The sequence below is a fragment of the Marmota flaviventris genome, chromosome X (genome assembly GCF_047511675.1).
Source record: "Marmota flaviventris isolate mMarFla1 chromosome X, mMarFla1.hap1, whole genome shotgun sequence".
NCBI classification, from domain to species: Eukaryota; Metazoa; Chordata; class Mammalia; order Rodentia; family Sciuridae; genus Marmota; species Marmota flaviventris.
This window is the reverse complement of record NC_092518.1, coordinates 69,729,356-69,756,867: the sequence shown is the minus strand read 5'-3', so window position 1 is coordinate 69,756,867 and position 27,512 is coordinate 69,729,356. Positions and strand designations below refer to the sequence as shown.

At 33.3% G+C, this 27,512-nt stretch overlaps 1 protein-coding gene across 1 annotated transcript in view; it reads right to left on the bottom strand.

Moving 5' to 3' along the window:
* LOC114091206 (uncharacterized) overlaps positions 1 to 27,512 on the bottom strand; it is a 502,987-nt gene that overhangs the window by 119,149 nt on the left and 356,326 nt on the right. The window contains exon 12 of the mRNA XM_071606073.1: positions 15,668 to 18,153. Coding sequence (XP_071462174.1) covers positions 15,668 to 18,153 — 2,486 coding nt within the window. The remainder of the gene's footprint in view (positions 1 to 15,667; positions 18,154 to 27,512) is intronic.

Sequence of the window (27,512 nt, the reverse complement as noted above, 5' to 3'; positions counted from 1 at the left end):
GGGAGTTCATAACCCACTTGAATCAAAGTGTAAAATATGATATATCAAGAAATTTGTAATGTTTTGAACAACCAACAATAAAAATTAAAAAAAAAATAAGTAAATAAACCGGAACTCTTCAACCATTTAAAAAAATAAAAATGAAATAAAAATAAAAGACCCAACAATATGCTGCCTACAGGAGACTCATGTGATACGAAAAGACATACACAGACTGAAGGTGAAAGGTTGGGAAAAATCATACCACTCACATGGACACTGGAAGCAAGCAGAGATTTCAATCCTTGTATCAAATAAAGTAGACTGCAAGCCAAAGTTAATCAAAAAGGATAAAGATGGACAGTACATGCTGCTCAAGGGAACCATACACCAACAAGACATAACAATTATAAATATATATGCCACAAACAACGGTGCAGCCATGTTCATCAAAAAAATTCTTCCAAGTTCAAGAGTGAAACTGACTTTAACACACGTCTCTCAGCATTAGATAGTTCTTCCAAACAAAAGTTGAATAAAGAAACTGTAGAACTCAATAATACAATCAATTACTTGGACTTAACTGACATACATAGAATATTTCAACCTGCATCATGATGATACACTTTCTTCTCAGCAGCACAAGGATCCTTCTCTAAAATAGATGATATAATATTCCACAAAGCAACTGTTATCCAATACAAAAAAGTAGAGATACTACCATGCATTTTATCAAATCATAATGGAATGGACTTGGGAATCAATGACAAAATAAAAAATAAAAATTTATGCATCACCTAGAGACTAAACAATATGTGACTGAACAATAGGTAGCAGAAGAAATCAAGGAGGAGATTAAAAAATTCTTAGAGGTAAATGAGAACATAGACATAACAAATCAAAATCTCTGGGACACTATGAAAGCAGTACTAAGAGGACAGTTCATTGCATGAAGTTCATTCCTTAAAAGAAGAAAAAGTCAACAAATAAATGGCCTTACATTACATCTCCCAGCCCTAGGAAAAGAAGAAAAAATCAACAGTGAAAGTAGTAGAAGCCAAGAAATAATTAAAATTAGAGCTGAAATCAATGAAATCGAAACAAAAAAAATTTCAAAAATTGACAAAACAAAAAGTTGGTTCTTTGAAAAAATAAATAAAATTGACAAACCCTTAGCTACACTAACAAAGAAAAGGAGAAAGAAAACTCAAATTACCAGCATATGTGATGAAAAAGGTAATATCACAACAGGCACTACAGAAATACAGAGGAAAATAAGAAATTATTTTGAAAACTTATACTCCAATAAAATAGAAGATATTGAAAACATCGACAAATTTCTTAAGTCATACAATTTGCCCAGATTGAATCAGGAAGGTATACACAATTTAAACAGAGCAATATCAAGTGATGTAATAGAAGACACCATCAGAAGCTTACCAACCAAAAAAAGCCGAGGACCAGATGGATACAAAGCCAAGTTCTACAAAACCTTTAAAGAAGAACTAATACCAATGCTTTTCAATTTATTTCAGGAAATAGAAAAAGAGGTAGCACTTCCACATTCATTCTATGAGGCCAATATCACCCTGATCCCCAAACCTGGCAAAGACACATTAAAGAAAGAAAACTTCAGACCAATATCTCTAATGAAGATAGATGCAAAAATTTCTCAATAAAATTCTGGCAAATCAAATACAAAAACATATCAAAAATATCGTGCTCCATGATCAGGTGGGATTCATCCCATGGATGCAAGGTTGGTTCAACATACAGAAATCAATAAATATAATCCATCACATCAATAGACTCAAAGATAAGAATCATATGATCATCTCAATGGATCAGAAAAAGCATTTGAAAAAATACAGCACACTTTCATGTTTAAGACACTAGAAAAATTAGGATAACAGGAACATATCTCAACATCATAAAGGCTATGTACGCTCAGCCTCAGGCCAACATCATTCTAAATGGAGAAAAGTTAAAGACATTCCCTCTAAAAAATCAACACCCATAAATCAAAGGCATTTTTGTATATCAGTGACAAATTCTCTGAGAAAGAATTGAGGAAAACTACCCTATTTATAATAGCCTAAAAAAATACTTGGGAATTAACTTAATGAAAGACGTGAAAGATCTATACAATGAAATCTACAGGACCCAAAAGAAAGAAATCAAAGAAGTCCTTAGAAGATGGAAAGATCTACCTTGCTCTTGGATGCACAGAATTAATATTATCAAAATTACCATTCTACCAAAAGAAAATAGAAAAATATTTTATTGAGAATTTTACTATACAGATTTAATGCAATTCCAATCAAAATCCCAATGGCATTCCTCATAGAAATAGAAAATGCAAACATGAAATTCATCTGGAAAAGTAAGAGACCCAGAATAGCTAAAGCAATCCTTAGAAGGAAGAGTGAAGCAGGTGGCATCACTATACCAGACCTTAAACTATACTACAGAACAATCATAACAAAAGCAGCATGGTATTGGCACCAAAACAGACTGGTAGACCAATGGTACAGAATAGAGGACACAGAGACCCACCCACAAAATTATAATTATCTTATATTAGACAAAGGTGCCCAAAATATGCATTGGAGAAATGGTAGCCTCTTCAACAAATGGTGCTGGGAAAACTGGAAATCCATATGCAACAAAATGAAATCAAACCCCTATCTCTCACACATGCACAAAACTCAACTCAAAGTGGATCAAAGACCTAGGAATTAAACCAGAGACTCTGTGTCTAATAGATGAAAATGTAGGCCCTAATCTTCATTATGTGGATTAGGCCCCAACTTCCATAATAAGACTCTTATAGCACAAGAATTAAACCAACAACAAATAAATGGGATGGAATCAAACTAAAAAGTTTCTTCTCAGCAAAAGAAACAATCTGTAAGGTGAACAGAGAGCCTACATCCTGGGAGTAAATTTTTACTCCTCACACATCAAATAGAGCACTAATCTCTAGGGTATATAAGAACTCATAAAGCTAAGCACCAAAAAAACAAAAACAAAACCAAATATCTCCATCAATAAATGGACAAGGACCTGAACAAACACTTCTCAGAAGAGAATATACAATCAATAAACAACTATAGTGTTCATCATCTCTAGCATTTAGAGAAATACAAATCAAAACTACTCTAAGGTATCATCTCACTCCAGTCAGAATGGCAGCTCTTGTGAAGACAAACAATAATAAGTGTTGGCGAGGATGTGGGGTAAAAGGTACACTCATACACTGCTGGTGGGACTGCAAATTGGTGCAGCCAATATGGAAAGCAGTATGGAGATTCCTTGGAAATTGGGGATGGAACCACCATTTGACCCAGCTATCCCTCTCCTTGGTCTATACCCAAAGGACTTAAAAACATCATACTACAGGGACACAGCCACATCAATGTTGATAGCAGCAGAATTCACAATAGATAAACTGTGAAGCCAACCTAGATGCCCTTCAGTAGACAAATGGAGAAAAAAATTGGCATATATATATACACAATGGAATTTTACTCAGCAATAAAAGAGAATAAAATCATGGGATTTGCAGGTAAATGGATGGCATTGGAGAAGATAATGCTAAGTGATGTTAGTCAATTCTAAAAACAAAACAAATGCCAAATGTTTCTTTGATATAAGGAGGCTGATTCATAGTTGGGTAGGGAGGGAGAGCATGGCAGGAATAGACAAACTCTAGATAGGGCATGGGGTAGGAGGGAAAGGTAGTGGGCAGAGGTTTAGCAAGGATGGTGAAATGTGATGGACCTCACTATCCAAAGTACATTTATGAAGACACAAATTGGTGTCAACATACCTATATACAACTAGAGATATGAAAAATTGTGCTGTATACGTGTAATAAGAATTGTAATGCATTCCACTGTCATTTATTTTTTTAAAAAAATTAGAAGACTGTAAGAGATGAAGAATGATACCACAAACAAACTAGAAAACAAGTTAAAATGGTTATAGCAAGACATTAGTTATGCATAATTGTCTTGAATGTCAATGAATTAAGTTCTCCTATTAAAAGACATAGAACAGCCACATGTATGTAAATAGGAGCCAAGTATAAATTGCTTTGAAAAAGTTACTTCATCTCTAAGGACAATCATAGGCTGAAATTTAAGGGATGGAATAAGATATTCCATGCAAAAAGAATCCAAAAGAAGGCAGAAATACATTTGGTTGACCCTAGGTTCATTGTAATTTCATTTATGTTATTTCCATCAGTTTTACTTAGGTACTGATGGAAAATTTTCCAAAATGACAAAATCAGCTCACTCAGGCACACTAAACCATGGTATGAAACCATAGTCACTGCTTCAGAAAATATAGAACACATGAGTAGGGAAGTTTCCAGACCTAATTAGAAACTTGCTATGTAGAAAACCCTCTGCTGCCTCATCTCTTAGGATATCCTGCTCCACAGTCTCTGGAGTGAAATTTAATGTCAGTAAACAATTCCTTTATGTTTACCCTAAATAAAATAAAATTAAGAAAGAAGGAAGATATAATAATTGAAAAGAAAAAGAAAGGAGGAATAGTCACACTGAGATAAGGTAAACTTTAAATCAAAAGCAAAGAAGAGACAAGCGAGGTTATTATATATTGATAAACTGGCCAATTCAGCAAGAGGAAATAACAATTCCAAATATATAAGCAAATATATAAACAAATAAGAAGAGAACAAAGGGAAACTGAGTCCAGTGGCACATGCCTATAATCCTAGCAACTCAAGAGGCTGCTGCTCCATGTTGGCAAATTTTCTCCTCCACAATGAAGGCATTTCTCTTAACTGTTAGCTTCACAGTGTTTCCAATACTTTTTAGCTCTTTTTTCTTATATGCAATTTTTCTGAAGGGTTTGTATTCCATTGACCCCCCACTAAGTAAGTTCTCACAAATTTTTAAGCAAAACTATAATGTCTTTGAATTTCCATTTGAATAAAAATTATAATACCTTACTTTTCTCAAACACATTAGGATCTCTTGCTAGATTCCTATTTTAGTAGATTATAGAGTTACAAAACCATAAACTATTAGTGTTTGATAAGAATTTTGTGAACCTTAATTTTATATAGAATGTGAGTCTCAAAGAGGTTAAATCATCCATCATTCAAGCTCATTAACTATTTCTTTTTCTATTTCTTTTTTTTTAGCACAGAATAAGTACTTATTAAAACTACCAGAAAATGAATTATGGATTTTGACACATGCTTTTCAAAATAAAATAGTAATACCAATGGAATTAATTGATTCTCATATTTCCAAAAATTTCTCAGAGTGAGCAACATTTTTCAAAGTTATTTTTTTAAATAGTAATGTTTTCACCCAGTTAAATTGATGTGAGATAAACTATGTTGTTTGTAGAATTTGTTTTACTCTATTTTCCTGTAAAAGAACAGAAATGATATCTTCAATCGCATCAAGTAAAAAAAAAATGGAAGTATGTCAGCATTGAAGCATACAGAAATAATAAAAAAATTTCATTATGGTATTTCATTTCATCAGTAATCATCAATCTGAATTGTTGATGTTTGTTGAGTGAAGTCATACAGAAAATAGTATTTACATCTTGAAGATGCACTAAACATTTAAAAGGAACACAATAATGTGTGGCCTAAGCTCTATACTTTCCTTAGACCTGTTAATTAGACTACTTAAAACAGAATTAAAGTTTTTATTAGACTATAAATTATTGCATTCTGCAACTATAAGGATATATTAAATGTGATCTAAATATTATTAGATTTTCTTTTATTAATGAAGATTTTATTTTGAAATTGCAATATCCTCTCAACTATATCTTTCCTCTACTGTCTCTCTACACTTCAATTAATCCTCCTGGAATAATTTTCTACAAAAACCATTTTCATTCAGCATTCATTAAATCAAGAATCTACCACCTATGGTATTTATTAAGTCCAAATTCCTCATTTTATTGGTCAAGGATAAATTGGGTATGTCCTAATTGTATATTATTTTGAGTGCATTTGCTGTACTCATATCTGCTCCCTTACTGTTTCATGCCCACAATGCTCATCATCCCTTCCCTTTACCTTCACCAAGATTGCTTATACTTCTGCAGAAAGAATGAGCTCTCTGCCTAGTCACGTTTAACCAAAAGCCTGTAGTACATAGAATATGGGCAGTGTAACTCTCCTTTGAATTTAGTTATTTCAGCCTCCTCATTGTACTAAAGTACAGGGAAATAAATTAACTTTCCAAAATCCTGCTTCTAATGTGTTTTATGATCTGGAATCTGAACCAATATCTATTTTGCCAGATGCCTACTCTCATGATCTTTTGTTTGTACTTAAGTTTATTTTCTCACACTAAATAGCACCTCTTTTCCCAGCCTATATTGATCTCTTTGGTGAATCTTTATTGTACTTATAATTAATACTATAGAGTTTAACATATATGTGAGAACTAACAAGTTTCAAAATACTATTATATGCAAGACACTGGTGTATCCAACTCATGTAACATTTTCTCATTAAAAACAGTAACCCGATGAAGTGGACTTTGTGTCAATATTTTACAGTGAAGTAATTTAAGGCTGAAAGAAACAGATTTTCTGAAATAAGCAATAGAACTGGGAATCAAATACATGAAAATGTGTTCCCAAGTACCTAATGTAATATTATTCAACAGTTTCACAATTCATCTTGCCTCTCTTTAAATACTCTTTTCTCTCTTTTTTTTCTTTTTAGATATATATGACAGTAGAGTGTTCAAATAGACTCTTAAGTATCAGTTTCCTCCATGTATATAGAAAAACATGGAGTAATGCCCCTTTGTTTCAGTAGAGACAATGGGTGTAACTACTGGAGGGGATATTTCTGAGAAAACGAAAATAACATATGTCATAATATACCACTTCTGTTGAGTGAAAAAATTATATTAATAGTTTGGAGTTGTTGAAGCCAAATCATCATATCCAAGGACTTGATTAAGAGATCATCAAACATTAGGTGTCAGGTACCAAAAGGATTATCAAATTCATGGGACATAGCTTTTTTCCTTGAATTGGGACAACTTTGTTGGTTTATTTTACAGAAAAAAAAGTATTTTCAGAAATACAAAATTAACTCTTTTAAAGTTCATTTTGCACAATGAACTGGATGTTTTATTCCATACATTTAGTGTGTGCTTTGATACCCAAAACTTGAGGACACCTTTTTGTAGAAATTTGGTGTCAAAAAGATTCACTAAGTCAGGCACATTGGCACATGTTTGTAATCCTAGCAACTTGGGAGGCTGATGTAGGAGGATTGTAACTTCAGCAACTTCATGAGGCCCTGAGGAATTTAGCAAGACTGTGTCTCAAAATGAAAAATAAAAAGGGCTGGGAATGGATATGGCTCAGTTGTAAGTGCCCTGGGCTCAATCCCTGTGCCAAAAAATTTTCATTAAATGGAAATTTATGTTTACATAATTTGTGATTATGCAGAAAATTCTTAGAATCAACGAAGGTTAATTATATCCACAGTAGTTGTTCCATGTAAAAATGTAATTTTAATTTATTATTTTCATTTTAAACTTTTGCTTCATTTACTTAACATTAAGGAAAAATGGCAGGGCTCTGGAGATAAAAGAAATATAATTTCTGTTATGAGCAATTTCTCTGAGCTATATCACTTTCTGGAACCCATCATTACAATATAAGTATTCTGTTTCCATGTTTTCCCAATAATTATGTATTTGTAGCTTGGAACACCATATTTTGTTCTTAGGAGTCTTAATTTTCACATTTCTAGATAAAATTGAGGGTTTGTTTTTACTTGTGATGATAACTTTAAAAGTATTATTTGAGGATAAAAATTTGTAATAATGCTTAAAAAAATATAAGGAATTTTAAACAATTTACTCTACTTTTTTCTTTTTTTTATCCTTGGGATATATTAAAGTCCAAAGTTAATCTTAGATGGATTTGGAAAAGCATTTAGATATTACTGAGGAATTCCATCTTAATTTGTCACAAATTTGATATTTCTACCCCCATACAATCAGTCTTACTTGTTCCCTGTTCTTTAATTTACTTAATGACACTACCACTATTACATAAGAAAATAGACGCATTCTAAAATGTACCTTTTTCCCTCCCACATCCAATTATTTGCCAATCCCAAGACATTCTTGCCTTAATATCTCTCAAATGTGTCTTTTACTTTCTATTCTTGTAGTTTATTGCCTTATTTTTTAGCCTTTTTAGAGTTTAGACTGCTGTATCTGTGTTCTAACAGGTGTCTTTCCAGTCTCCTTCCCCCATATCTTTCTCTCAAATTTTTCCTCCACACCACCAGCAGAGTGATTTATCTCAAGCCCAATAAAATTATACTGCTATCCTGCTTTAAATCATTTAAGTGCCAATTTGCAGTCCCACCAGCATTGTGTGAGTGTCGTTTCCCCTACATCCTCACCAATTATTGCTTGTTTTCTTGATAATTGCCATTCTGACTTATGTGGGATAAAATCTTACAGTAGTTTTGATTTGCATTTCTCTAATTGCTAGAGATGATGAACAGTTTTTCATATTCATTGATCAACTGTATTCCTTATTCTGTGAAGTGTCTGTTCCCAGCTACCCCACTCCTTGGTTTATACCCAAAGCATGTAAAATCAGCCATATCAATATTTATATCAGCTTAATTCAGAATATTTAAACTATGGAACCAACCTAGATGCCCTTTAACAGATGAATGAATATATATATATATATATATATATATATATATATATATATATATATATATATATATATAATGGAATATTACTCAGGTAAATGAATGAGCTGGAGAATATCATGCTAAGCAAAATCAGTCAAATTCAAAGATTCAAAGGCCAAACTTTTTCTCTGATAGATGGATGCTGATCCATAATGGTGGAGGGGGGGAATTAGGGAAGAATGAAGAAACTTTGAATTGGGGAGAGGGGAATGAGGGGAGGGGAGGGAGTGTGGAGATGGGAAGAATGGTGGAATGAGGTTGACATTATTATCCTATATAAATGTATGATTACACCATTGTAGTGACTCTGCATCATGTACAGCCAGAGTAATGAGAAGTTGTACTCTATTTGTGTACAATGAGTTGAAATGCATTCTTCTATCATATATAACTAATTAGAACAAATAAAAAATATTAAAAATCATTTAAATATTATTCATCACTTGTGGAATAAAGACTAAATTTTCTACTACGATAGACAAAGTTCCTGCTTACCTTTCCAATGTCAGTGCATATTACCACTGCAACCCACACCATATACTCTATGTATGCCAAACAGTGGGTGGGATGTGCTAATATATTTTCAGCTGAATTTAAGAACAGAAAATTGAGGATATAGGGGGCAATATTTTTCATAGATATCTGAGATTTAGGGGTGAGGTAAAGCTTAAGTAGAGGGAAGGTACCAAAAAGAACATGGTGCTTACAAACACAAAGCAATGAAGAGATAAAGTGGAGAGATTCACCTAGCTGGAGCAAATGACTGAATTTAAGAAATTAATAATAAAGCGTACAGAGACAATGGTGACAAATGGTGGGAAACTTACAAAAATTTTGTCAGGTCATGATGGCTTGAATCTTGCATTTGTCAAAAGTCTACTTGGTAATTATTTATCAAAAAGTGGTGTTTATTTTTAATGGATACCTGGAATCCTATTCCCTGTTACTAACTGCAAAGCAAAGAAACAGTTTTCTCTCAGTTATTTCACTTCATATTTTCTCAGCTCTCTTGGCATGTATTATTAAAATTCCACACCATTTGTTGAGTGTTTTTTTGGGAGCTTCAGAGTTAGCCTCATTTCTTCCAGTGCTATCATCTATAAATCTTCTTAGTAAAGGGCTAGGTTAGCATTTATCCTAGGTTAGTAAGGTTGAATTATATAAATAGCAAGTTAAGCAAACAATGCACAATAATGATGATTCTTAACTATTTTAATTTTGTGTACCACACTTATAAAATGATAACAACAATAATAAACAGCATTAACAATAAAATAGAAATTTATTGAGGGTTATATTAAATCTATAATGGCCATCACGATATTCAAGGCATCTATCATAAGATTTGGTAAAAGATAAGGCCATCTTCTTCTGGAGACAGAGACTTTACAAGAAATATGGAAATAATCTCTGGTTCAAATATCTGACCTCATTTTGAATCATTAACAATACAAAATTATTTTAAAATTATCACTACAAATGACCACAGTACTTTCTTTTCCTAATTACAGTCTGTCAGAAATAAATAAGATAGATGGGATAATTGTCACATGGTAGTTTGAAGCAACATCGGTGGGTATAGTAGAAAAGAAGACCATGGTCATGTACTGGGGAGGGTTTGTATGAATAAACATATAATAAACATTGCTCAGTGATCTCTGCAGATTTTCGAAGTTATTTGCTCATATCCTTAGAACCTTCTTGGTTGTGCCTTTCTCTTTTCCATCTCAAGGTATTCTTTGCATTAATCAAGGACCAAGCTTTGACTGCTACCTGTCTGGAGTTTGAGCTGCAACAATAGGATAAAAAGAAACTGGGGAGTTAAAATTGTGTATGTCCATGTACAAATATACCACAATGAATCTTGCTTTATATATATATATATATATATATATATATATATATATATATATATACACACATATATATGTATATACATATATGTGCACACATTAATAATAATAATAATAATAATAATAATAGAAGGGAGATCAGTGGAATAGAGCAAGTTTATGGAGGAGGGAAAGAAGAAGGTAAATGAAAGGTAACTAGTAAATGATAATGAAAAAATTATGTTAATGTATGAATATAGAATAAAGTACCACACTATTATATATGACTATAATGCAACAATAAGATAGAAAACTTTAAAAGAAAAATTAAAAGGGGCAATTAGAGAAAAATGTATTTTTATCCTTAGAGTATTTTTTTTGTAAATTTAGGTATATCTTTTTTTTAAATTCTTTTTAGTTATACATGATATTAGAATGTATTTTGATGTTTCATATGTACATGAAGTATAACTTCCCATTTTTTTATTGGTTGTACATGATGCAAAGTTACACTGGTCATGTATTCATATAAGAATATAGGGAAGTTATGTTTTATTTATTGTACTGTCTTTCTTCTGTCTATGCCCTCTCTTCCCTTCATTCCCCTTTGTCTAATCCCTAGAGTACTTTAAATAGAATATTTGGCAGAAAATATCGGATATCATGACCCTTGAAAGGATCAAATTTTTGCCCAAGAAACTACTCTGATCACCTTACAATCAAGAATAATACACTCTTAAGATACTAAGATGGAGACACAGTAATGCTCATTTTGCAGCTTAAGTGTCTGCTAAACCAGGTTTATGCATTATTTACTACATTTCAGACCTACGATTACATGTTATTTTAACATATAAAATTAATTCTAAATATTTATTTGTATACTCTGATTATTTACCACTTTGTAACTGTGATCTTAAAAAAGGTTACTATGCTTCAGTTTCCTCATCTGCAAAATAGGGATAGTAATGTAGCTTCATAGAATTGTGAGGATTAAATGAGATGATGCATGTAAAATATGAGTTTGTATTAGATAATAAGTGCTCTCTAAATGCTATTAAATGGATGCTTGAAGATTTACCCTTAATTTTATCCAGTTCTTCAATTTCAACAATGATCTTACCTCAGTTTCTGTTATGTCACATTATACTCTATTAACAAACTCTATTCAAGAGAAGTATGAAGCAGTGAAAAAATCATATTGATTTTTCTGATATTTTGCTTAAAATCCTCACAGTTAACAATCTTAGTGCTTTCTTCTGGTTCAGAACCTTATACAACTACCTAAAAATTATCTTTTGGGAGCCTAAACAAAATTTAGCTTGCCTAATTATCTAACACTGTGTAGTCTTTTTGGCTGTAAACAGTTTCTATTACTGGGGATATAACATTTATGAGGTGAAATAAGAAAGCTCTGCTTGTTTCTCTTGTCATTCCCATTTGCTTTCTTCTTAACTAGGTATTTCCATATTATAAAAAGTACTATATACACCAGAAATTAATTTAAAATTTACTTGTTTATATTTCAATTGTTCTTATTAAAATCACTATATAAACTAATGTGACTGTGGTACTCAATACAACCCCAAATCAGGGGAAGCTACCTGATATGTGTATGTGTGTGTGTGTGTGTGTGTGTGTGCACGCGTGCACATGTGCATAGTGTGTGTGTGCATGTGCTTGTATAGGTAGGCTCTTTATGAGAGGGTGGTGGTGAGAATATACTGGGAAGCTGTTTCCAGAGTTAGTAATCACGTAGTACAGTTGACTTAGAAGAGCTTGGATACATATGAGGGTATAAAATGGGATAGAAACAGATCAGGAAATTGAAAGGATAATACTGAAAAAATACTTTAATTACAAATGGATTTAGATTACTCAGAATATATGTTGATATCCAATGATATGATAAAATTAAGATTTCAGTAATCATGTTTATTATTCCACAATTTCCCTGCCTTCATATCCAATATGCTCATTATTGCTGTATACATATCCTCCTATTTTTTCATTTCCTTTAGGAATTATTGTATCAAAAGTCTCTAACCAATCAGGGAAATACATGACTTTGAAATTCCCATAGAAAAAGGGTCATTGACACAGATTTTCTGCAATAGGGACAGTTATGAAGATGGTCTTCACTTTGAACTTGGGTATTTTTAGAGGGAAATTGGAAGACATGACTCATGAGAGGCAAAAACTGGAATTTTGTAATAATAATTTCACATTTATCATCTTTGATAATAAATATACCCAAACTCATACTTATTTGAAAAATATAGTCTACCATTTGTTTCTCTAAGCAAAGAAAATGGAATACAAACAGCCACCTCTTTTAATTGCATGCCTGAAAAACATGACAGATTATAGATTCTGCAGCTGTTTTATTATAACCACATTTGTGTTAATGCACCAAATACCTCCTAGCTTTAAAATCTAGAAGGAGAAAATTTGTTTATCTGTAGGTGAATATATTTAATTAAGTAACTATTTGGAATGACATTGCTTTGATTATCTGTGAAATATAGATATTCTTGTTTTCCTGCCCAAAGATTGAATTTACTAAGATTTATTTCAATGAAAGTTAAGCAGAATAATTAAATTTATTTATGTATTTCCATGGCTACTTGATCAGGAAGGAAATGAGTCACTTGGTAGTCTACTTTAAAATCAAAGTCCCACAACTTTTGGACACTTCAGCCAATCTTCCTTTTGAAGAGATTAGCCTCTCCTAACCTAAGACTTATTTTTAGGCTTCCTCAAATATTCAAGATACTGTAGAAGAACTTTATTACAAAAAGCTGGACAAATTTGATTCACATTCATTGCTGATAATGCCTACATAACTCCACATTTATAAAACTCTGGTTGTAATAAGCCACTTTATATAAAACTGCCTTTCTCTTCAGTGTCATTACTGAATCATTCTTGTTGTAAAAGTCTACCATAAATAAAAAATGACTTCCTCTTTGAATGGCCCTATTTCAATTCTTCTCAAATAGAATGAAATCTGTCAAAGAATTAAACTGATTAAATCAAGTAAATTTTATTTATGAATATAAGTTATTTGCACAGTCTAACATTAAGAAAAGTACACTTACTTTTAATCTAGCCCCTTGAATATGGAATTATGTTATTTCTGTAAAATTTAAAAAGTTATCACATAACTTATTACATTATATTAGACTCTTAGTAATATAGTTCTAATACCATTGAACTCAATATTAACCTTACAAAAAGAAAGATAATTTCAGAAATTAATATTTCTCCCTGAAAAGTACAACTCAGAATGACAACCTATACACATATATTTCCAACTAATTCAAACACATTGGTGATATATATTCCCAACTACTTTAAATATATTGGTGACATGGGATCTGGACATCTAAATTGTTTCTAAGCATTCTGGAACCTTAGTGAGAGGACACTTAATTTGTTTTCCTATAATTCCTACTCACAAATGATCACTTGTTTTTAAAATAAACTCTTGAGTTCTTCAGAGAACAGCAACTATGTTCTTCATTGAGTCTCTGTATTTTTGAGCCTGCTACACTGTTTAATTATTAAATGTCTTTGGAAAGAATGAATAAAATGCTGTAAGTGGCTTTCCTATGTATTATGATGTTGGATTGGCAGATTATGTTCAGTATAAAATTTTTATTTCATTTAGAGTGAGCTTCTCTTACTTTATTGAATAGGAAAGGGTCCTTGTTTTCTGCATGATAGTTGTTTTGTGAAAGACATAAGGACACACATAATAAATGAGGAAAATGTAGAAATACCAAAGCTCTAAGGGAAGGCGATCATTCATTCTTACCGAAGTTGCCTTGTTAGTGAAGGCATAGAAATTCATTAATTATCAAGCTATTCATAATTTATTGTGAAATTCTGTCTGTCTCCTATAAAAATAAAATAATTGGTTGCCAATATTTCCTTTGTCTAGTCCTGGACAAAAGACTGGAACAAGTACTCAGGGCATAGTATATATTTGAACAGATATTTTATTATAAACTTATTTTGATATGGTATTTTAGGATATAAATACCTTACATTTGAAAAAAAAAGTTGCTTTTGAGAAGAAAGGCATGTATTTTTGCAAGTAGCTTTTATCTTGTTACCTCCAGTTAAGAAACATAGTTCTTAGGTAATATTATTCAAACTTCAAAATGATAACTACATTCCTTAAAACTCATTAGCTAAAACATGTTATAACTATATACTTATTCAGCTAAAACACCAAAGAGATAAAATAAGACATTTTTAAATACTTTCATATCCTGCAAAGTTCCATTTGTGAGAAACAACTTTAATAGGAAGGCTTATATCTGAGCAATATTATTTTTATTACTACTAGTCATCTTTACTTTAAGTTAGCAAAGAAAAAGGTGTAAAGTCATATTAGGTAATTACAACTGTTCCCAGGAAGATGTAGTCTCTTAGGAAGGCTACAGGATTGTTCTCTATTAAGGAGCTACAAATTTGGCACTTCCATTATGTTTATAAAAATCTATGTCTCATTCTAAATGTAAAATTGCATTCAATTACATATTTTAGTGTAAAATAAAGTAATTATTTCAACTTGAAAATTTATGTACACAAACATTATGGTCTGAACTAAATGCATTTGCCTATCATGACTAAAAGAGTATAAATTTCAATGTATATAAAATAATTTTGGCCTGATGGCAACATGGTGGTAAAGTTTTGTCAAAAAGAATCTTGTCAAAAATTTTTTACCAAACACTTATCAGTCTTAATTTCTGCATGCAATTCAGAGTGCTAGAAGAAACATTTGATATTAATTACTTGACAAGATTTATGAGCTATTCAACCCTTGATAGAATAGACCAGTCAGCCATCATGCAAACAAAGTCATTTTGCTATTTGCCAAGTATACAACAAATGAATCCTTCAAATGGAAAACTGTATTTTGGTGCTAGGGGTCAAAAGTAAAATAATATCAGACAACTTTTTCACTCTCTTCCATGGTTTGAATATCCAACTAAATAAAAATAAAATTTTAGATTGTGTTCAATAAACTAACAATCCAAATTATAGAAAATGGAGAAGAAATAAAAAATCTGCATTGATATAAACTTACCTTAAAAAATTGATTCACAGCACCTGATGATATGGCAAACTTCACAACATCTGGTGGTTCAGCTTCTACTATAATATCAAAACTAGGGAGTGTAATATTTGGATTGTAGTGATCATTTAAACTGACATGATCCTTGATGCCAATGGTATTCTGTACCCCAGAGGAATCTTTTGAAAAACCAGATTCCTTAGCATCAAGGAAATCCTTAGACTCAATGTCAGGTATAAAAGTTGTAGAGTCCATGGAAACAGCAGAAACTTTGAAGGGAATCTGACATTTTTGGTCATCAAAATTGGGATTAAATGAATCAGAAAATTTAGAAGTGGTCAAATTCTTAGGAGTAGAAATACAGCTAGTGCCAACAGCAAAAGTGGGAGAGTTTCCATAAATAACATTAGGAACAGAAGTACTGGAACTGATTTCCAATTCAGGACCAGAGAGATTATTGCTTGTATTAGCAGAATTATGAGCATTCTGCATATTTATAGCATTATAATCGGTATTGACAACAATGGTAGAGTCAATGAAATGAGTAAATCTAGGGATATGGTTGGTGTCTGCATCATAGTTAGTTCCAATATTATACCTAGGGTTAACAGCACTACTATAGCTAGTGGTGTTGCTGGTATCAGTGAAATTGACAGTGCTAGCTGCAGAGTTGTGTCTAACAGCATAGCTGTTTCTGTCAATATAGTTTGGGTTGGCTACAAAGCTAGACCCTACAGCATGGGTAAATTCTGGGACATAATCATAGTCTGAATCACAGTGTGTGGCAGCTGAATTGTTGTGGCCAGTAGCACTAGTGGGTCTTGCATCATAGCTGAAGTCAGTATCACTGTTAGGAATAATATCATTGTTGTTACTAGTAACATTACTAGGACTGACATTATAGTTAGAGTCAGGATCTTTATGGGGAACCAGGGTATTATTGGGGTTAGGGAAATTGTTGGGGCCAAAGTCACTGTTACTGGGGCCAAGGCTATTGATAGTTGTTCTGATATTCTGGAAGCCAGGGCCAATGTTGGAGCAAATGTCATTGCCAGGCTTGGTGGCATTGCTAGGGCCAGCATCATTGTTGGAACCAGAAGTATAGACCGGGTTGGTTCTATTTTGAGTCCCCGATGTGTAGTTTGGATCAGTGCCATTGTTGGAGTTGACAGTATTGTCTTGGTCAACTAGGACAGAAGCACTGTATGAATTATTGGTGTGTATGTCCTCCTCAGGATCAGTGCTGTATTTGGAGTCAGCATCATTGTTAGTGGTATTATCAAAGTTAGGGTCAGTTTCACTGTTGGGGTTGGTTCCATCGTTGGGGTCACCATCACTGCTGGGATCAGTTCCACTTGTAGGCCCAGCATCACCACTGGGATCAGACTCACTGTTATTATCGGCATCATATTCAGAGTTGCTGTCTTTGGGATCATTGTCATCAGAATCAGACTTATCTTTGGGATCTTTCTTTTCTTTGGTGTTATTTTCATCTTCAGGGTCTGTTTCATCTTCAGCATCTGTCTCATCTTCAGAGTTAGTGTCAGTTTCATGGTCGTTCTCATCTTTGGGAAGAGACTTGTCTTTAGCATCGGCACTATTGTTGAGATTTCTAGCACTGGCAACTTCAGTCTCATTGTCAGGATTGTTTTCATTTTTGTGTTTGACAATAAGGTTGAACTTATGTTCACTTTCAACTCCAGTAACACTGCAAGTGTTGATGACAGTGTCTGGGTCAGAGGTACTATGTTGGCCCATGATGTTCTCGGAATTTATAGGAAAGGTATGGGTAATAGAGGATATGAGATTTTGGAAAGCTGAACAACTTTCACAATGTAAATAAGAAGTTGAGCCCAAAGAATACTTAGAATCTTCCTGGTGTAGAGGACAGCAGATGTCCACAGGACATTTTTGATCCAGGGTCTGAGATAAATGGCTGAATTGGTAGGTTTTGTTGTGTCTATCAGATTTGGGGCTCAGAGAATATTTAGAATCCAAAGGAATTTGGAGATGTAAAGGACAGTCAGGGTCAGAATCATCTTCAGAATTCATGACACACTGATGAAAAGGAGAGTCAGTGATTTCCATAAAGCATTTGAAGCATCTTTTTGCTCCCATATCCACAGAAGTTATGTTATTTCTTTGAGTCTTAGGGCATACAACAGGGTTAGGGCTTATAGAAGTTTGACTGCAAACAGGTGCTGAAACAACAGAGGAGTAAACCTCAGCACTTGGATGAATAAGATCAAACTGAGACCCAGAACTCTGAAAACTATGAGCATATCTATAGTTCTTGTACTGGCTCTTGTAGAAAGAAATTTTACGGCTGGCTTTTCTTCCATGGTTTTCCTCCATGTTTGGGTCTGAAGAATGGTTGTTGCTGTGCTTTTCCTTTAAGTTTTTTTGAGAGTCATGTTTCTCACTGAGGGCTGGAGACACCTCTTTGAGTCTCACAATCTTGTCATCACTCAGGTACTTAACAAGTTGAATTCTGGAAACTGATAGAGAAGAGTAAAATATGAGCAAGACTGACCAAAACATAATGAAGTCTGACTTTGATAATCACATTAAAACATAAATCTGTGCAAGAAAAATATAATTTCCTTTAATATGTTATTGTGAGTATTATTTGGTATTTCAAGGTGAGATCATGACCATAAATTTTCCACTCAAGTAGGTGTCATCTTGAGCTAACTAAGACATAAAAATGAAACATGGCCATTTATCTCAGATGCTTATATCTTTCAGATGCAGGGAGTTTTCTCCTTAGAAGATAAATTATTATATAAGAATTCACAGAATAATATGAGCAAAATAAAACTGTGGTTTTAGATAGCTTTATTACTACATATCTATATTACATTTCATTTTGCTTCTAGAAATACTAGAGAATTATTGTTTACTGGGATATAATCCCTATTACTTACAAAATGTTTCACAAATGTTAACATGGAATAAACTTGTTTTCCAGGTACATAGGCAAAAATAAAATAAAAAAACAATATCACTTCATTATTAAAACAAAAGTTCTTTTCTATCACTGTCCTAGAGTCCTAAGTATATTTTTTCCAGTGTGTCACTAAACACAAAATCATACTTGGGAAGGCATCTAAACATGCTTAATGGTACCTTCCACTTACAAATTAATGGAGAAATTTATAAAGAAAGTGATATGCATTCTCATCAACTTTCCCTTAAGGTCAACAAGAGTTCTTAAGAGAGTTTTAAAATGAACATACATAATCTTTTTGGTATTTATAACAGATACAACTATAAGTAGGTTTACTGTGAAAGATTTTTGACAGGTGTGGTATAAATTCCTTTGCCAGTAATTAAACATTTTTATTGTAAAATACTCATGTATATCTTTCTAAGAAAATGAGAGCATATTCTTTTAAGTGTGTGATATTATTTTCATCCACTTTCTCATTGGATAATAGATTTGTAGATATCATTAGTAATAAATTTTAAAATATATGTTGATATGTGGTATACTATTAACTTACTATTCTTACTGTTGCTAGTGACTCCCTACTTTTGAAGTAGTACTGATCAATGAACTTAGCACCTTGATTATACTGACTAGGTATTTTTATGCTAAGATATAATCCCAGCTCAGGGAACATTGTAAACAGATAACTGCTCACCAAAAGACCCTAACATAATAGAAAATGTGAAATCCATTACACAGATTTTAAAACTAGACAGAGAATCTGAAAACATGAAGAGACAAAACAACTGGACACATCCAAATGTTTATAATCCCTCCAGGAACTAAATCCACAGATACTGAAGAACATAAAATCCTGGACAAATAATTCAAATACTTGATTGTGAAAATGATGAATGAATTAAATGAAGATCTAAGGGATGAATTAAGAAAGAAAATACAGGATATGAAAGGACATTTAAATAAAGAGATAAGGATTATGAAAAAGAACAAAACAAAAATCTTATAAATGAAAGGATCAATAAATAATATAAAATATTCAGTTAAAAAGTCTGTTTTATAGGTTATATCAAATAGAAGACAGAATTTCAGAGCTTGAAGGAGACTGTCCTTGAACATTCATATAGTGTTAGATTAACCAGAACATACAGGAATTCTGGAACAACATCAAGATATCAAAATTATTGCTCAAAGGCATTGAAGAAGTACCAGAGACACAGGCTAATGCAATTGATAAAATTTTCAGTAAAATAATAACAGAAATATGCCCAAACCTCATGAATGAGTTTGACATCCGGATACTTGAGGCATTTAGAACACCAAATAGCCAATACCAGAAAATAATCTAAGACACATTATAATTAAAATATCAAATCAGAAAATATTTAAAAACATTCAGGAGAGGAACCCCAGGTCACACTTAGAGGAAAACCAGTCAGAATTATATAAGATTTCTCAGAAGATTCTTAAGATTCAGGAGGGGTTGGAACAATTTATTTGAAGACATAAAATAAAATAATAGCTAATCAAGACTGTTATATTCAGCAAAAATATCTATGAGAATCAAGGAAGAAATATAAACTTTCCAAGGTAAGCATAAAGAGAAGAAATTCTCAGTTACTAATGTAGCATTGCAGAAGACACCTCATCCTACATACATAAGAAAATGAAACAAACAGGAAAGCAGGGGAAAGAATAATCTCATTAGAAAAACAGATAAATAAATAAATAAAAATATAAATAGATAAACAGAATGGCAGGAAAATAAAATTATTCATAACAACCCAGAATGTAAATGGTCTCAATTCTCTAATTAAAAGACACAGGCTAGCAGATTGGATAAAAATCAATATCTACTATATGTTTCTGCATGAAACATAACTCAAAGGCAAAAGCCACTACAGGCTGAAAGTGAAAGAATAGTTATCTCATGCAACTGAAACCTTAAAGAAAGTAGAGATAACCACTTTCATATTTGACAACACAGACATCAAATAAAAGAGAGAAGACTAAAATAAATAAAATGAGAGACAAAAAGTGGATATCACAAAGGACACCACTGATGTCCACAGGATCATTAAGTACTATTTTTGTTCATGAATTATAATTACACATAATAGCGGCAATCATTATACTATATTTGTATATGTATACAGCATAATTTTATCAGTCTCATTCACCTTTACCTCTCTTGTCTCTCTTCTCTTTCCTCCTCCCATGTTCTACTGCTATTTTTATTATGATTATTTTAATTAGTGATATATATGTGTATTCATATGTGTATATATATATATATATATATATATATATATATATATATATATATATATGTTTTCACACACACACATACACACAATTCTTTGTGGAATATTTGTACATGGATATAGCATAATTTGGTAGATTTTGTTCCCTAGTACTTCGACATGCTCTCCCTCCTTCTCTATCTTCTTCCTCTAACCTATTGTTTATCTCACTTCTATTTTCATGTAATTAATGACTATTTTGAAAACTTTTATTCCAATAAATTGGGAAATCTAGAAGAAATGGATAAATTTCTAGATACATACAACCTGCCAAAAGTATATAAAGAGAATGTAGAAAACCAAAAGACACCTATAACAAAAAAGGGCAATCAAGCAGAAATAAAAAGTCTCCCAGGATAGAAAATTCTGGGAGCAGATAGACTTACTGATGAATTCCACCAGACCTTTAAAGAAGAACTAATTTTAATGCTCTACATTTTTTTTTCTAGAAAATAAAATGTGGAAATACGTGTAAACTCATTCTAAGAGCCTCTTAAAATATATAAACCTTATATCAAAATTAGAAAAAGGGAAACTTCAAGGAAAGAAAACTATACTCCAATACCCATGATGAACATGTATGCAAAAACCCTTAATAAAATATTAGCAAACCATATTTCTCAACACATTTGTTGTATGTCATGAGCAAGTTGATTTCATTCCAGGGATGTAACAGTGGTTCAAAATTAAACAACCAATGAAAGCAATATATCCCATAAGTAGAATCAGGGGCAGAAATCCCACAATCATCTCAACCGATGCAGAAAAATCCTTTGGAAAAATTCAACACCCATTCATGGTGAAAAAACATGATTCAATTAGATATAGAATAAACTTACCTTAACATCATAAATGCTATATATGACAAAACAAAAGCAAACATCATACTGCACAAAGAAAACTGAAAGCATTTTCTCTAATATCATGAACAAGACAAGGATGCCCATCGTACAACTCCCAGTCAATATAGTACTTGATCCCCATAACATAAAAATAAGCAAAAAGTGCATTGATGTATTAATTGAGACTTTAACCATAACAATTAGAAAAGGGAATGAAGTAAAAGGAATACAAACAAAAAAGGGAAGAAGTCAAATTATCACTGTTGGCAGATGATATTATCTTATACTTAGACTATTCTAGAAGCTCGACCTGAAGATTTCTAGAGTTTATAAACAAATTTAGCAAAGTAGCAAGAAACATGCAAAATTTACAAAAATCAGTATCTTTTCTACACTCCAGTAATGAATCTTCCAAAAGAGAAATCAGGAAAACAATTCCATTTCACATAGCTTCAGAAAATTCCTAGAAATTAATCTAACCAAGGGAGTCAAAGATGCGGTTCCTCACAAGGAAAATTACAGAACTACAAAATAGGTAATCAAAGCATAAAGCAAAAGATGGAAAAAATGTCCATGTTCATGAATAAGCAGTGTTAATGTCATTAAAATGGCCATACTACCAAAGACCCTGTACAGCTTCAATGCAATCTCCATAAAAATACCAATGATAATCTTCTTAGATATAGAAAAAAATCTTAAAATTTATATAGAAGAACAAAAGACTCAGAATAGGAAAATCAATTCTTCAGAAAAAGAGTAAAGCTGGAGGCATCACAACACCCCTTAAAATTATATTGCAGAACTGTACTAACAAAACAGCTTGGTACTAGGATAAAAATACACATCTAAAAAATGAAACAGAATAGAAGACACGGAGACAAATCATTACAATCACAGTTATTTTCTTCTTGACAAAGGAGCCAAAAACTTATGTTAAAAAAAAGGGAGCCTGTTTAATAAATGGTACTGGAAAATTGGATATCCATACATAGAAGATTGAAAGTAAATCACTATCATTCATCTAAAGCAGAGTCAACTCAAACTAGATAGAATATCTAGGAATAAGACAACAAGTGCTGGCAAGGATGCGGGGAAAAAGGTACACTCATACATTGCTGGTGGGACTGCAAATTGGTGCAGCCAATTTGGAAAGCAGTATGGAGATTCCTTGGAAAGCTGGGAATGGAACCACAGTTTGACCCAGCTATTCCCCTTCTCAGATTATACCCAAAAGACCTAAAAAGAGCATACTAGCGGATCGGCTGAATTCAAGCTCCCCTTCGCCTGCATCTCACAGACAAACCGCTGTGACTCAGCACTAAACGATCCCGCTGAAACAACTGGTTGGCCCTTCTGAACCTGCGGAGGTTAATACCAACCGAGCCTTCATAGGTAGTGGCCACAGGATTGATACGGGGCTTGGGAGAGCTGGTCAGGACCCACCCGTTGCATCGGTCACCCGGCAAAGGGAACGAACTGTCGCCATTTGCATGGGATACCACCATGGCAGAGAACTAACGTCACCAGAATGCGGCGGAGGAGATAACTTCATTGAAACCGGCGGCAACAGGTGTGTAAGCCCCTAGCCCTAACTCTCCACACAGCGGGGAAACCTTAAGGGCCCCTCCCAGCTCTCCCGTGAGCGCAATAGTCAGACCGAGGGAATCAGGAGTGGCGCGGGACCCGTGGCTCGGAACCCCTGGCTACTGCTCCCACAAGTGCTGACAACTGAGGTCTCCTGCACCAGCCACTGGGGGTGTGGCTACCGGAGGGCAAACAAAATTCGCTGAGGGTTCTCAGCCCCAAGCTCCACAAACTTAGGGTCTGAGGGAATGGCAAATGGTGAGAGTGTGCCCAGTCATTCAAGAAAATAGGGCTCCTGGGAGCAGCAGACCTGGCTTGTAGCCAGTATTGTGGTGAACATCACCGGTGAGCGGAGCCTGGATTGAGGAAAAGTGGGGAAGTGACTAGACACAAGAGAAGGCCCTAGGCACTCAGGATTGGAGACCCGCCCAGTCTGGGAGGAGGAGCTGCTGCACAGTGATTGGTTCCCGCGTATTGAGAGGAGAAGCTTGGCCCGGTGGGCACAGCTCCACCTACTGGAAGAGAAGTTAATCAAACTCTAAGACTGCATTTATTAAATTTTTGGGTTTTTTTTTTCATTTTCATTTTTTTTTATTTTTAAAATTTTTTTAAATTTTTTTTATTATTTTTTAAAATTTTATCCTTGAATTCTACCTGCTTACTCTCATTCTCTTTAGTGACTTCTTCCCTTCCCTTCTAATACCTTTCCTCCCAAGCCTCAAATAAATTTATAGGAGTAAACAGTAACTCAGCAGTCAAACAGAACAAGAAGTAACATGAGCAGCATGAAAAAGCAAGGAAGAAAAGGAGTACAAACAATGCAGGACAGCCTAAATATTCAGGAGGACCTAGAGGCATCAGAAAAATGGCCAAATAAAGAACTCAAGGAATACCTTAGACAGATGGAATGGAATCTGAAAGAGGATATGAGACAGCAAATTCAAACAGTGAAAGAACACGTTGAAAATGAATTACATAAACAGATAAAAGAAGCAAATAAGCATCTTTATCAGGAGATAGAGATTATAAAAAAAAATCAAACAATAATTCTAGAAATGAAGGAAACTATAAACCAAATTAAAAACTCAAATGAGAGTATCACTAACAGAGTGGAGCAAGTAGAAGCCAGAACGTCAGATAATGAAGACAAAATATATCATCTTGAAAAGAGTCTAGCCAACTCAGAAAGGCTGGTAAAAAATCACGAGAAAAACATCCAAGAGATATGGGATAACATAAAAAAACCAAACTTAAGAGTCATCGGAATAGAGGAATGTATAGAGGTTCAAACCAAGGGAATGTGCAAACTGCTGAATGAAATAATTATAGAAAACTTTCCAGAAATAAAAAAGGAAACGGATATACAAATTGTCGATGCATACAGGACACCGAGCATACAAAATTACAGCAGACCAACGCCAAGACACATTGTTATGAAGATATCCAATATACAGAACAAAGAGAAAATATTAAAAGCTACAAGAGAAAGGAGGCAGATTACATTCAGGGGTAAACCAATAAGGTTAACAACGGATTTTTCACCACAGACGCTGAAAGCCAGAAGATCCTGGAACAACGTATTTCAAACACTGAAAGACAATGGATGCTAACCAAGAATTTTGTATCCAGCAAAATTAAGCTTCAGGTACAATGAAATAAAAATCTTTCATGATAAACAAAAGTTAAAAGAATTTGCAGCCAGAAAACCAACACTGCAAAGCATCTTGAGCAAAACACTACACGAGGAAGAAATGAAAAACAATAAACAAAACCAACAGTGGGAAGTACCTCAGTAAAGACAGATGGGGGGGGAAGCTAATCATGGAGAAACAAACTAAATTAAAAAAAAGATAAATAATCAAACATGGGTAGAAGTACAAACCATATATCAATAGTAACTCTAAACGTTAATGGCTTAAACTCTCCAATAAAGCGACACAGGCTGGTAACATGGATTAAAAAAACAAATGCAGCAATATGCTGCCTCCAGGAGACACATCTGATTGGAAAAGACATACACAAGCTGAAGGTGAAAGGTTGGGAAAAAATATACCATGCACACGGTCCTCGTAAGCAAGCAGGGGTGGCCATCCTCATATCGAATAAACTCAACTTCAAGACTAAGTTAATCAAAAGGGATAAGGAAGGACATTATATACTGTTAAAAGGAACCATTCACTAACAAGACATAACAATTATCAATATTTATGCACCAAATAAGGGTGCTGTGATGTTCATAAAACAAACTCTCCTCAAGTTCAAGAATCAAATAGACAACAACACAATAATTATGGGTGACTTCAACACACCTCTCTCACCATTGGACAGATCCTCCAAACAAAAGTTGAATAAAGAAACTATAGAACTCAATATCACAATCAATAACCTAGACTTAACTGACATATATAGAATATATCAACCATCATCAAGTGGATATACTTTTTTCTCAGTAGCACATGGATCCTTCTCAAAAATAGACCATATATTATACCATAGGGCAACCCTCAGTAAATATAAAGGGGTGGAGATAATACCATGCATTTTATCTGATCATAATGGAATGAAACTGGAAATCAATGATAAAAGAAGGAAGGAAAAATCCTACATCACATGGAAAATGAACAATATGTTACTGAATGATCAATGGGTTACAGAAGACATAAAGGAGGAAATAAAAAAATTCTTAGAGATAAATGAAAATACAGAAACAACATATCGGAATCTATGGGACACAATGAAAGCAGTTTTAAGAGGGAAATGCATCGCCTGGAGGTCATTCCTCCAAAAAAGAAAACCAACAAATAAATGAGCTCACACTTCATCTCAAAGCCCTAGAAAAGGAAGAGAAAAACAATAGCAAATGTAGCAGAAGGCATGAAATAATTAAAATCAGAGCGGAAATCAACTAAATTGAAACAAAAGAAACTATTGAAAAAATTGACAAAACTAAAAGTTGGTTCTTCGAAAAAATAAATAAGATCGACAGACCCTTAGCCATGCTAATGAAGAGAAGAAGAGACAGAACTCAAATTAGTAACATACGGGATGAAAAAGGCAATATCACAACAGATGCTACAGAAATAGAGAAGACAATTAGAAATTATTTTGAAAACCTATATTCCAATAAAATAGAAGATAGTGAAGACATCCATAAATTTCTTAAGTCATATGATTTGCCCAGACCGAGTCAGGAGGATACATAATTTGAACAGACCAATATCAATGGATGAAATAGAAGAAGCAATCAAAAGACTACCAACCAAGAAAAGCCCAGGACCGGATGGGTATACAGCAGAGTTTTACAAAACCTTTAAAGAAGAATTAAAACCAATACTTTTCAAGTTATTTCAGGAAATAGAAAAAGATGGAACTCTTCCAAATTCATTCTATGAGGGCAACATCACCCTGATTCCGAAACCAGACAAAGACACCTCAAAGAAAGAAAACTACAGACCAATATCTCTAATGAACCTAGATGCAAAAATCCTCAATAAAATTCTGGCAAATCGGATACAAAAACACATCAAAAAAATTGTGCACCATGATCAAGTAGGATTCATCCCTGGGATGCCAGGATGGTTCAATATACGGAAATCAATAAATGTTATTCACCACATCAATAGACTCAAAGATAAGAACCATATGATCATCTCGATAGACGCAGAAAAAGCATTCGACAAAGTACAGCATCCATTTATGTTCAAAACACTAGAAAAACTAGGGATAACAGAAACTTACCTCAACATTGTAAAAGCTATCTATGCTAAGCCTCAGGCTACCATCATTCTGAATGGAGAAAAATTGAAGGCATTCCCTCTAAAATCTGGAACAAGACAGGGATGCCCTCTATCACCACTTCTATTCAATATAGTTCTCGAAACACTGGAAAGAGCAATTAGACAGACGAAAGAAATTAAAGGCATAAAAATAGGAAAAGAAGAACTTAAATCATCACTATTTACGGAAGACATGATTCTATACCTAGAAGACCCAAAAGGGTCTACAAAGAAACTACTAGAACTAATAAATGAATTCAGCAAAGTGGCAGGATATAAAATCAACATGCATAAATCAAAGGCATTTCTGTATATCAGCGACAAAACTTCTGAAACGGAAATGAGGAAAAACACCCCATTCACAATATCCTCAAAAAAAAAATAAAATACTTGGGAATCAAC